Below are 13,493 nucleotides of genomic sequence, written 5' to 3'. Positions count from 1 at the left end.
ATCAATCAATCAGCCAATCACCCCGCCTCCTTCGTCCAGTCGAGCAGGACAGTGTTGAGTGGGACCTGGATGCCAAATGGACATTGGACAGGAAGCCATGACCGCTCCGACTGGCGCCTGCTGCCTGCCAGTCAGGAGTGTGTGATCTGAGAGAGAGACTGATTGTGGGAGTGTTCCAGGTCACCTATGAGACAGTTTGCAGCCGTGAGAGACGCATCTTCAGACAGACGCCACACACCCTCCATATGTGCTTCAGCTTTGATAGTCAACCAGTGCATTAGTCTCTTTTTATCCCTCTAATGATACAATAAAAGCACACCTACAGTATTATCTACTTTCTGACGAGGCACTTAGCTTCCTACCGTTTCTAAATCTGACTGGAGTATAGGTGACCTGTGACCTGCCTGATTTATATGAACGTGTGCAGATTTCTGTTGTGTTGAACATGACGGTGGTGGTGAGACCTAGTGTTTTCCTCCTTTTCCACTTTTACATGAATCCATTTGATGTAATTAAAATTCATCAAGTCTACCCTCTGGTGGTTTTGTCTTTTTTTTTTTTAAACACATTGGCACTTTTTTCATTTTGTATTGCAGTTGTGCTCTAACAGTGGAAATTATGTTAATGTTCGTAATAGTCATACTATGTGAAATGTAATATAAATTATACAAAATATTCAGATTTATCAGTGGTGTTTTAATCATCACTTACTTTTCAGTAAATGAAAAAGACAAATACTATGACAAATTAAAAATGTCTTATCTATGACTGTGGGGGTAGAAGGATGTGTATTCCTCGGTCCTCCAGTTTCCTCCCACTGGTCAAAAACTTAACCTGTGACCCTGAAATTCCTCACCTGTGTGTGCTCTGTGATGGAACAGCAACGTGTAAACGAATCGGTAACTAGCAGCAGGCAAACTGAACACATTTCCACATTTCACTGAATCATTTCACCTCAGACTGTCCCAAACTTGGCCTGAGCGGCGAGGAACTGCTGCCCTCACGTGGTCGAAGTTTACTACTACATGTGGACCAAGAGCAAGTTTTTCAGTAGTGATTGATGATTTACCCAAAATAAAAACACAGGCGACGATCATTTTTGGTGGTATTTCTTGAAATGCAAATGTTGAGTCAGAATCATGTCACCATGAGTTTGAGGGCGGTCCCAAACGTAGAGTTCACTGCAAATTAACTGTCCTGTGATCAATGAGTACTGGCAGACAAATTTGTCAATGCATCAGTTTAAGTCGGAACAATTATTTTAAACTGGAAATATATTTTCCAATCAGTCAAATATTGACAAAGAATTCAAGTTAATGCCTTTTCTTTTTCTTTTTTTTAAAGAAAGCTAAAAACAGAGTCCACAAATATTCCACCTGTTATTAGAAAACACTGGAGTTTTCAGAGTGTTTTCAGAGGCGACTACTCTCCTACAAAGTTTGATGATCACCATAATGAAGCTGAGAGGTGCTTCTCCACCCTAAAGAGAAACACAAACTTAACTCTGCTACAACATGACACAGGAGAGGTTTAATGAATTTTTCATGTTTGTTATCAGGTGTGTTCTTCCAGAGTTCACACAGCGACATTACTCTTTTGGTCACGCTATTTTTGCAGGATTAAACCATCCCTGAAACGTTCAAAGATATATTTGGCCCGGGAGCTCTGCTCAGGCGTCCCGACCCCCACAGACCGGACTGACCCAATTCTATTAACCTCCATCAAGATTTAAAAGTCAAACTGATTAGAGTTGAGTGTAAACACTTCAAAACACATTACTATGTGAGTTACAGCGATTGCTTTTCTCAAGGCGGCTAATGCACCTTTCCATGCGTTTCTGTAAGCCTTATCTTTCAGCCGGTCAATGATTTCCTGCTTCTTTTTAGGTCTTGTAGATCGCTTCCTGATGCAAGAAACATACTGATAAATACAATCATTTATATTTTGAGAGTCAGGTAAAGTTTCAGGCACTGATCAAAGGAGATGGAAACTCTTCCCAACAGTTTCCATCACCTCTAAAACTGATCAAACATCACTGCTTTCACTGGGAAGCTTCTCTCCAGGATCTTGGTGAATTTGAGGAACTGTCTCTAAGATTTGATCTCAAGCCCAACCCAGTGTATTCATGTCAGAAATCCCAGAGAGAAGCTATGGAGAAAACAAAACAAAACCCGAACACTTCATATTTTTGAATGTATGATTTTTATTAACTGTATGATCATGCAAAAATCCAGCATCCAATTGAAACTCAGGAGTATAGACATATGTAGCCCCTTTTTACCGTAAGGTTACAACGCAAGAAATTCACTTCCAAAAGGGGAACATACAAGCTAAGGCTTTTGCTAATCTTTTATGCATTTTAATGCAAGATAACATCATTTGAGTTTGATATCTCAGACAGCCATTTCATAACCTCGAGGATGCAAATAACATAGATTTCCATTTCTTTATCAAGTAAACAGTGAAAAATTACCAGAAAGTAGACATGCATATTTCTTCCATTTGCAAAACTGCATATATAGTGTTGCTGTTAAAGATTGTGGTTTTTAAATCTATTTTCCACCTCTGTCTGAAACATTTCAAGGATCTTTCTGCCCCCCCACCGGGTTCAGTAAAGTACAGTTTCAACAAACATTGCCAAAGTATTTGAACTGAAGAGTTTTAGTCATGCTCTTTTGAGAATCGCATTTATTTTTTAAACAAAATGTGAATTTGGCAAAACGACAAACTATCACAACACTTCATGGTTTATGCTCAGGTAATATTTGGTCACGGTTAATATTTACAAAAGTCAATACCCTGTCTCATTAAATGCAATCAAAGAAATTCAAATGAAGATGATGAATTGTGGCTTAAGTGCTTTTAGAATTTTAATGCTGATAATTAAATGCTGCTGACTTGTCAGGATTAATGAGAAAATGTATTTAACTTTAGATCGGAGAATTAAGTTTTAGAAAACAGAATCGGTTAAATAACTCTTAGAGAAAAACATAAAAGGAGAAAATGTGTTTGGGTCTAAATTAACATCAGATTTGTTTCTGTAGAAGCGCAGATATAACTGAAAGAATGATGGCTGAGTCACGAAAACGCTCCACAGAGCCAAAGACTTCAAGGTCCTGGGAGAGACGGCGGAGCAGCAGTGAATGAGGAGCAGCAGTAAACCACGTCACAGAAGTTTCAGCTTCACGTTAATCGAGCGTTAAAATCAGCCGTTCAAATACTCTGGCAAACCGGATCCCGCTTCAGATCAGCACAACTGCATTTCACTTTTCAGTTTGAACATTCCCATGACTGCGTGGAAACACACACACATACACACAAGCATGTACCCACCCACGCAAGCACACACACACACACACACAATGAAAAAAAAAAAAAAAACATTTTAACAGACACCTGGGCCAAAGAGCACAGCACAAACAGAACTACTGAGAACCATAAAAAACATCACAGAGGTTCAGTTCGGGTTTCACAACGAGTAATCATGGTGCAAGGTGTGTGTGTGTGTGGGGAGGGCACAGTTTTCATGGCGTGTTAGATATGTCGAGGAGGCGGACACAGGAGGACGGGTCTCACGTAGGAGTCACAATGCGTTTTGATCTAAAGTCTGCAGGACGAGCGGCTGCTGAGGTCAGGTGACCCCCACGGGGCTGAGGCGACCCCAGCTTCAGCCTAATAAGTGCATAAATCACTACAGAGCAGCGGAGCACAGAAGACGGGACAGACGGCAAGCCTCACTCCACTGCTGGGTCAAAGCCACGCACAGGTTTCACCACAGTGGACAAGAAAAAAAACAAAAACAGTGCTGCAAACTTGTAACCACTGATGAAGATATGTTTAGTCCTCTTTAAAGGGAAACTCTTTCACCTCATGTGCTTGTATGATATTGTGAATTCACGTGTGATTAGCAACAGGAGTTTCTAAGCTTTTGTCTCAAGATGTCAGTATTCAGTGTGTAGAGATATGTGTGTGTGTGAAGGGACTGCGGCAGTCTCAGCCTCCATTTTCTTCAACCCTAGATAGTTTTTTTTGTTGTTTTTTTTTAAATTTCTGGCAAAACAATCATGAAATATCAACCTCAAAACACTAACAACTACAACATTTACAACAAAAACTGACAAAAGGGACCCGATCCACTGATTGCCTTTTGCGAAGGTCCCAAAGCCCTGTAGGTGGCGTAGCCCTCTTCCTCTCATGCCGTTTCCCTGCTGCATTCCCTTTAACATGCTTTTTTTTAAATATAGCCAGGACTCCACACAGAAGTACAGCAAGCCAAAACGGACGACATACAAACTCCAAGAACACAGAGGACAGGGGACAGACGGCAGGGTGACACTGTAATCTTCATCATCATCATCATCATCATAGAGCCACGGAGACAGTGGTGGGCCTTGAGTAGCGAAGGTCACAACACGTGTGGAGAGTAAGAGCCAGGAATGACAGAAGTGGAGGGACGGAGGTAGGGTGGGAGGAGGGATTTTGGCAAGCGTAACCTGAAGTTGCAGAGAGGTTCACTTCCAGCGAACACAACAGCATCAAGTCGTAAGTGTCTGTGCAATAAACAGTACAGGCCTTTAGATAGATCGAAAAGAATCATGCTTCCACGTCAAAACACACAAAAAACGCATAAACCGAGAAGACAAAGTTGGCTTGAGAGTGTCCGTGCTTTTGGATTAGGTAGTTGACAGGGTGGTACGAGCCGTACGGAGCTAGCCGCGGTGCTGCCGGGTGTCTGGCTTCACCTTCTGCAACTTCAGGATGAGCTGGCCCGGACACGGCCGGTCTCAAGCTCCAGAGGCTCCACCTCCGAGGCCGGAGCGCAGGGCTTTAGGTGTGTGTGCATGCATGTTGGTGTGTGGCTATGCTTGTCTGTATTTACACCTAAGGACCTCAAAGCAGAAACAAAACAAACAAAAAAAAAACAAAAACCCACCCACTCTCATGCCAAACTCCCCTTCTTACACCCCCTTAACGTGACCCATTTTCCCTTATATAATAAATATTTTTTTTATACAGTTACATTAAATAAAATCCCATGTTTGAGTAAAAATTACTTTTCAACTAAAAAAAAAAATCCTTCAAATATCATCTCTCATTCAAGAGACATAAGAAAACCCTTTATAACACATGATAGAAAAACACAAAATAAAAATCCCTTCAGTAACCTATCGACACCCGAACCGCTCAAAACTGAGTCGAGATGCTCCAACACCCTTTTAGCAGGTTCTCAAATAGGCCTCCCTCCCCGTGTGTATTTATATATTTATATATTTGTTAACTGTAAAACTAACAATACTTGTAGATGTCCTGCTGCTCTGTGGAGACACAACATAATCACAATGTTCCAGATCAAACCTCTTCCCCACACCGTCAGACTCACTATGTGTGTAAAGTGTACTTGCTTTTTTTTTCGTTTTGTTTTTTTTTTTCTCCTGTTGGTACATATATAATTTTAACATGTTAATACTTTTCCACACGGCAGACAAAAACGAAGACGGGGAAATAAAGGCCATGGGAGAGAAAGACCAGGACAGCATCACCCCCGTGTTGCCACCGGAAACATGCACCATCTGCAACAATGGGCCGACGTCAGCCGTGCCCCGCGTCGTCCTAGCTAGGGTGGGACTGGATTGGTGTTGGTCGGTGTGGTTGGTTCATTCAAGTCAAGCTTTTGAAATATGTATTTTATTTTATTTTTTTGGTTTATTATTTATTTTTATTTTACTTAAATTGAATCGTTATTTTTTTTTTCCCCCCACTTTTTTGTGTTATCCAAGCAGCCTCGTCCTGGCCAGGATCCAGGCACCACTCCGACCACGGAGAGTAAATGCTCCAAACAGCGTTAAGAGTTCAGGCGAAGCTGCAGAGAGGAACACGGGGGGGTCAGAGAGGACAGCGTGGAAGACGGTACGGGGTATAAAATATTCACATGTTGTCCTGGAGCTAAATACCTGAGCTCGTGTTGCGGGCTCACTGCAGGGGTGCCGCCGGTGCTCCTGAGCAGTGGAAGTGCACGTTGAGCCACTTGGCGTCGCGGCGGTGCCACACGCGCGTCTCCTCCGACTGGCAGGAGCGCGGCCGGCCCTGGCTGTCGATGTACTGCGTCAGGCGGATGTACGCGATGCAGGCGGCGTCCTCGCCGATCAGGTGCACGTGCGGGTTGAGGATGGTGGTGTGCACCGGCTTGCTGTTTTTACTCAGAACTGAAGGAAGAAATATGAGGACGGTAGATGTTTATGAGACATGGCGTGGACAATAAAAGGCTTGGAATACAGAGGTTTTAACCAAAAGTTTTGTGATTAATTCGCTGAAAGGTGAACACACTCAAATATTTCTGCTTCTTCAATGAACCGACACCAACGCGGCCATAAAGTAAAGTCATGAGTAGAGCAACGTTAAAGAACAGGAAACAGAATTCAAATGTGGGTTTGGGACAAAATGTCATGAATTTAGATTACTTTAGATACATACTTTAATGAGCCTTTAGGAAAAGTTTAATTCAATGTGATTTATGAGTTGCCCAGAACAACATACTGATCTTTAGGAACAATCTAACTATTCTGCAGGTTCCAACGAGGAAGTGAGAAAGATGCAATGACTCAAAGACTAATGAAATAAGTTGCAGTTGTAGATAAAGTTGTAAAAATATCAAAATGCTCAGTATAATGTGTTCACTTCTGTGAACAATTCACTTTTCACCCATAAAATAATGAACACTTCATAATTCAAAGAGAATTACCAAGAGCCTGTTGACCAGGGATTTACGGGCAGTGTCTTCTAAACACTGAGCTCAGTAACATGAGTTTACTGTTAAAACTAAAGTCTGACTTTGTGTTGCTGCTATGAGCGAACACAATATTGTTAAATGTATTGATATATTCTGTAAAAGGCAGCCACGGCGAGGAAGGTAACAGAAGAAATAAAGCAACCTACGGTTCTCAAAGTAAAACTTGTGAAAGTCCATTCCCTCCACCAGGTTTCCGAGGGCCTCCGGCTCGAATGAAGTCAGTCCAGGGTCACAGATTCTCCTGTCGGAGAAAAACACATCCATATATAAGCCTGCAATAAGAAGGTGGCGGTGAAAGCTGAAAGTAAACACCAAACCATTTCACACGAGCGTGAATATGACAGAAAAGGTTTATTAAAACTGACAAAAACATGTATTGTGTGGTGTGGTGAGCATACACCTACGTGTAAGCCTCAAAATCCCCATTGTTGATGGCTTCGATCAGCTGCTCCGTCATCTTGATTATCTCCTGTTTACGAGCTGATGAAGACAAAGAGGGTGAGGTGAACAGAAAAGGTTACACACTGCTGGGAATCATCTGAACGTGCACACACATCAGAATGAAATTTGTAACCAGATCCAAGCTTCCAATAAAACACACCAATCTGGAAATCTGGAAGGATCAAAAATCCACGAAAAAACAGTAATGGGTCACCCAGCATCCAACAAATTCATAAAACCTGAAGTGCTTCACATCAGAGAAACACAAGTGTTGGATAAACGCACAGAGAGCCACACACCAGACTTTATGGCTGTCGGTAACTCGTGTCAGCTCACACACACACACCTGCACATCACTCAGTCCATAAAGTCCTCGAGGAGGCAAAACAAACCACAGCAACACATCTGGCTGCCACTCACTCTGCTGCAGGTTGCTGCTGCCGGGGGGACATGGCAGAGCGGACTGCGGTTCAGGAGCTACGGGGACGCTGGGGCTGCTGCCGGCCGCCTCCTGTGGGGGATCAGCCGCTGGCGAGTACAACCATCCAGGGAAATGTACGCAGGCTAAATATAACTCTCTACCGAGTTTATCATGCAAAACGTAGATTATAGGGAACGTAAACAATCAGATTATAAATTGAAGCTGCAGTAAAGCGAGGAAGCCAGTAGGTGGCAGCACAGGCAGGAATTAAGTGAAGACTGGAGAAGAGGTCAGCTGATATTCATGAGTGACCTTTAGATTTGTTTGTCTGGCTGAAAGAGGAAGGAGGGCGGAGGAAGGCTGCAGCTCAGAGATGGATGGGTGACTTACAGGTGGGCGGTGGGCAGTGAGCAGGGGGGGTCTGGGCCTGATTCTCAGTGGGGCAGCACTGTGTTAACCCTGCACTGTCTGCACAGGCAGACGCCCCGACAGCCGCTGCGCTCGCCACAAAACAGGAACAAACACACTCAGATGCACTTCAGCAGCCTGGGAGGATGTTCCCAACACGTCCATTTCTCATCATCAATTTACTTAAATCTTAAACTCGTTCATGTTTTAATGTTTTGACTGCAGCTGACTCAAATGCAAAAGTGTTGAACATGAATCATTTTTTCCCCTGTAACTCACTCCAGCTAGTCCCTGGAATGTGAAGCCCTTTCTCTGCTCTTTGTTATGTATTTTACAGAGGAGCTGATGCTTCGCCACAATGTTTAAGATTGCATTTGGCAAGCGGCCAAGAAACATTATCCTCATTTAGGAAGTGCATTTATTCAAAGCCGCTCGGTGAGAGCAATCAGACCCGGAGAAGGACAGCGGAGCAACGACAGTCCCTCCACTGCACGCCACTGACGGTATTGTATAAGATCTGGTCCTGCTAAATCCAAAGCACGCTGCCTTAAGTAACAGGATTAACTCTTTTTTGGAAAGCTGCGAGGAGCCCTGCCCTACTTCATTCACCTGAAAACCTCGCAGGGTCACCCGCGAGCTGGAGGCGGCTCATTAAAGGCTTAAGTGTCGTGTGATGCTGACATGCAGATACTCACGGAAAATAAGAATCACAGCGAGACATGCTCACAACACTTAGTCACTTCTAATTCAAAGCCTCATGTATGTCAGAATCTTCTTCAAAGAATGTGGAGATTTTACATGCAGCTTTTTGGAAAAGGTTAGTGGTTCAATCCCCTGATTTGGCACAGCAGGCGTTGCATTTGTGGGTGAGGAGGTGAGCGTGACTGATTGCTGTCTATCAGTTGTCTCTCAGTCATTTAGCAGTTCCCCTGCTGACTCTGAGGTAGAACTCAGTCCATTCAAAGCTTCTGCTTTCCAACACACCCGTGACGAAATGTCAGCACCGCTGAATTATCACTAAAACCATTAATACCAAGATCTCTGGAACTGATTTCCTATTTTCTACAATGAGTGCTTCCAGCTTATTCATCGTCATGTCATTAGGTCAAATTTCAGCTTGACACAGTGTTGAGTTTCTGGAATCGACCATGGAGACATTAATCAGTTACAGGGGTTTTATATGAAGCTGTGTTTGATTTAGAATAGTAGAAAGCAGGGAAAATCTGCTTCTTTCAGATCAAAGAAAACCAACTGAATCTTATGTTTAGAAATGAGTTTTTACTGAAAATTACTACATCTACTGAACAATTACCTAAATTGTAGCTGGCACACTCTCCATCAACCGACAAGCTAATGGGAACAAGCTCTGCTTCCTGATTTATTCAAAAAATAAACTCTTCAAATTTAAGTATGATTAAGAACCTTCTGCACTAATTGGAACAACTACATTTTTTTTCTGATAATTGATTAAGAATGATTATAAGGAGGTCATCTTAAAACTCAAATGAAAGTTTGAAACGGAGTGAACTGAATATCCGTCACCTGCTGTTTTACAGTGATTCTAATCAAACATCACATTCATATTTTAATATAAGGTATGAATGGAGACAGTCATTTTGGGCAAGAGAACATTTTCATTCTTGATACATTCACAATGTTAACGCAGCCTGTTTTGTTTTTAATACGGTCGTGGTGCGCATACGGAGCAGCAGCGTTTCAGGAAAGCTGTATCTTTATTATTATTATTATTATACTTGGCCATTACAGATATTTAGTGAACAAAAAGAGGCATGCAGAGAAGATGAAAGTTGGACAAGTACCTTTCCTACCTTTCATGTCCTCCTCTTCTGTGTTATTGCAGCTCTCTGTGGAGCCCTGTCAAACAAAATGGGTTCAGATGGACAGAGAGAGGCAGAGACAGAAGACGGGAGAAGAAAAAGTTTTCATACAAGGGGAAAGAAATCAACCAGACATTTGAGGAGAAGCTTAGGAGACTTTTCTTATGAGGGCTCAGAGACGACCTGATGGACAGATGGAGGAATGAAGGACTCCCCACCCAGGACGACAAACCAGCCAGACCAGCAGCGAGGAGAAGCGCAGAGAGCCACACAGAACCAAGCAGCAACGTGTGTCTGGGCAATTTCAGGTTGCGGGATGAATTTGAGTGTTCAATTCGACGGTCGGGGTCAGCCCCGCGTGGCAAAGTGAGGAAAGGTGTCAGGATAAAGAAAACAGTGCGGCAGCGGTAGCATTCCCATCTCTAGTGACGCTACAGGCTTGTGCACCGACTTTACAGAGCGAGCAGCATGACAGGTGGCTTCCACTCGAGTAGGAACTCCAGCTGGAATAGTTGTTTCGAGAAAGTCAAGTGCTGCGGTGAAAGACGTGTAGGATTTTCTCTGAGAGCTTGAAAAAACGTTTAATGTAAATTAACATCCAAAATCTGTCAAAATCAGGTGCTAATATGAAAGAAAAATGCTCTCAACATTTTCACCTTGAACCTTGAAATGAGGTAAGAAAAAGGATTTATTTTTCGGAGAGATCGTTTTGAGAGAAAATCCTCCACGTGTGTTAGTCGTGTCTGGTGGCTCGAGGTTGGAGGAGGAGCAGCTTACCTTGGTGCCGTCAGCTGGGTTGTGTACAACAGTAGTCTGGGCTTCCTGGGGGGGACGCAGGAGACACTTTACCATGCAGGGAGGGGATGAATGGGGGCGAGGGGAGGGCGCACCGGCAACAGAAATGCCAAGGAATACCGACGTATTCCAGGGTCACAAGATGTGAGCACACCAACACGAAGCAGAGGAGCTGCAGGAGAGGTTGCGGCGCAGCTGAGGCGATCATGACTGGAAATGTCGAGGCGCTCAGCGTCGGCCTGTTCCCCACTCACCACTGCTGAGGCCTAACCCATCATTTCAAGGTCCCCACAATGCAACACAAAGAGCCACGAGCACGGATAAACACTTATTTACCAGCCAGGGCCACGACTGAGGAGGAGGAGGAGGAGGAGGAAGAGGAGGAGCGGTTTGCTGAAAGTTGGCCGTGTCACAGAAGGGTTTTAATATGGCCCGACTTTGCATGTTAGAATTGATGGCTGCACATCTGCATCAATCCTCAGGGGTTAATCATTCACAGTTCGACGGGAGGAGGAAGGCTATGAACCAAAGAACAAACAGAGGCTGCGGTACAGAAGCTGGTCATGGATTCAGTCAAGTGGCAAAACGACGCTGGTGTCGCCACGATTTGTGCCACTTTTGCAACATGAACCACTCAACGTCAGCACCATGAGTTACTGTATCAATAAACCCTTAAAAAACACTAAATTCCCATCTCAGTTCTGTATCTGAGGTGGCGGGAAGCCGAATCCACTGCATGCTAACAGGAAAGGTGTGTTTGGCCACTCGTCCTCCTCAGCCTGAAGCCCACCGCAAGAACATTCAGCACGAAGCAGTTCAAGAGCTCTGAATATCGCCCAGTTTGGAAAACAAACCCACGGTTTAGTCAGTCAGTCTGGTCTCCATTAAGACTGAAGCTCACCTCAGAGCATGCAGCCCCTTTAATGACAGGTGGGATTACGGAGAATTCAGAGGATTACAGATGACTTTGGGCTTTCGTGACTTGATTTGAGACGCAGAGCCTTGTGTAAAGTCCAGAGATGGGAAGTTCAAACAGGAACGCTCCAAATATGGGAAATTTAGCCAGTGTTTGTTGAAATTAGGTTTCGGAATCATGAAATTGAAAGTAAGTTGGGAGAAATTGCTGTTTTACCTTCTTCTAAAGGCAACTTCATACTTACAGAGCAACATGTTGCATCTCTACTGGACTAAAGCTGAAATGACATATAGTCGCTGTACTCAGTGTTGTGAGCTGAGCAGCAGCTATTAATTAAGATGTGGTGACAGGTTGATTGCATTTCTTTGCAGTTTTTCCGCTGTCAGCCGCACAATACACAAACTAATCCTTCCTGGCTCCAGATCAGAATAACTGCAGGAGTTTTGTTGCTCTTTTCATGTTATTGTCCTAAAATATTCTAAAAATGTTTCGCATTTATCAGTTTCCATGTCTGTGGCGTCTGCTTGCACCAACAGTTTTAAAAGTACATCATTTGCTCAATATTTTCCTCAGGGGTCTTTCCTGGCTGTCTTCTGTCAATTTAAGTTTGAGAAAGCAAAGAGACACATGGTGGCTTTTATTCGCAGGGTTTTCATCAAGTTAAGATCTTCTGGCTGCCAGATTCCCATCCTGGGATTTGCTTTGTTTAAGTGCGAGTTTCTGTTGTATAAATGGCTAAATCCCAATCCATACAGGAGGCTGCATCCTCGTGCAATCGTGATCCGTCTTTCACCGGTCCTCCCGAGCTCCTGTTTTACCCACACGTCCGAATCATTGACTGAATCATTAAGAAATTGAAAAGCGAAGAATCTGTTCAACCGCCAGCAGAGCTCAGGTGACGCAGTCAAACACACAAAGGAGTCACCGGGATGTGGCTGCGCACAACGTGATTGAAGTGTCTGCTGTTGTTCGGCAAAATGAAAGTCATTTGTCTACCTGTCAGCGCGGCGCTGAGTAAATATAAGCGGAGCGTTTCCACAGGAGGATCGGGGTAAAACACAAGCCAGGAGAGACACTAGAGGCGCGGACCAGTCGTTCAATTTCAAAGTCGTCAAATTCACCACCAAACATCACAATCTGTGTTCAGAACAGAAGCGGACAGGCGGAGGATGATAGATGAGACAGAAGGCCCAGAACAGAAGCGAGTTTCCTGAATGTGGCGACATGATGGCGAGATTAAACTAAACACTTAAAAAAGATGGAAACAATGAAATGAAGCCATAAAAAAAAAAAAAAAAAAGAAAAAAAAGAAAGCAACAGAACCAAATAAAGATGAGGTACCATTGGAGCTGAAGATGACATGCTGCTGTCTTTGGTGCTGCTGCTGCTTACTACACTGTTTTTACTGTCTCCCTGCGACTGGGGCAAAGAAACACAACACACAGTGACTCCCATCGCTCCCAGCGCGGCTCGCCACGAGCAGTCTGCTGGGAGCCGAGGCTGGAAAACAGGCATGGAGTCGTCACACGGCCAGTGTCAATATCCTAAAGGCTGTGGGCGACTCGGTGCGAACGCCGCGCGCGGCTTAACACAGCTGCAGCTGTACCGTCTGTTTAATCTGGATATTTATTTAATCTTCTCGTAACAACACTGTCGTGTCAACTGTTTGTATTAGGAGTCTGCAAAGTCTGCAGACATTATCCATCAATAAAAAAAAGAAAATGTTAGTCAGCACATTTACTGTCAATCTGTGGACAAATTCCAGAAACTGGTGGCACATTTCTGGCCGCAACAAAGCCAAAATTTATGTAAACGAGTAAGAAAATAGGTTTGCAATGGTTACCAGTCCAGGTCTGAGCATGCAGTGAACGGCCTTGATGAACATCT

The 13,493-nt window shown here is 43.7% G+C and overlaps 1 protein-coding gene across 24 annotated transcripts in view; it reads right to left on the bottom strand.

Annotated features, from left to right (window-relative positions):
- Positions 1 to 2,449: 2,449 nt before the first annotated feature.
- The window catches only part of camk2g2 (calcium/calmodulin-dependent protein kinase (CaM kinase) II gamma 2), a 62,143-nt gene continuing 51,099 nt past the window's right edge, over positions 2,450 to 13,493 (bottom strand). For 4 of the 24 annotated variants that reach the window (XM_030106810.1, XM_030106812.1, XM_030106815.1 and 1 more), the window contains 5 exons: positions 9,887 to 9,932; positions 7,192 to 7,267; positions 6,934 to 7,028; positions 5,952 to 6,203; positions 2,450 to 5,860 (listed from right to left, as the gene is read on the bottom strand). In XM_030106810.1, the coding sequence (XP_029962670.1) occupies positions 5,971 to 6,203; positions 6,934 to 7,028; positions 7,192 to 7,267; positions 9,887 to 9,932 (450 nt within the window). In that variant the 3' untranslated portion in view covers positions 2,450 to 5,860; positions 5,952 to 5,970. Of the gene's footprint in view, positions 5,861 to 5,951; positions 6,204 to 6,933; positions 7,029 to 7,191; positions 7,268 to 7,648; positions 7,757 to 9,877; positions 9,933 to 10,672; positions 10,718 to 12,947; positions 13,026 to 13,493 lie in introns of all 24 variants that reach the window. The other 20 variants (XM_030106809.1, XM_030106811.1, XM_030106816.1 and 17 more) reach the window with 11 other exon arrangements.

The sequence above is a fragment of the Salarias fasciatus genome, chromosome 13, assembly GCF_902148845.1.
Source record: "Salarias fasciatus chromosome 13, fSalaFa1.1, whole genome shotgun sequence".
Lineage (NCBI taxonomy): Eukaryota > Metazoa > Chordata > Actinopteri > Blenniiformes > Blenniidae > Salarias > Salarias fasciatus.
This window is presented reverse-complemented; position numbering and strand designations above follow the sequence as displayed.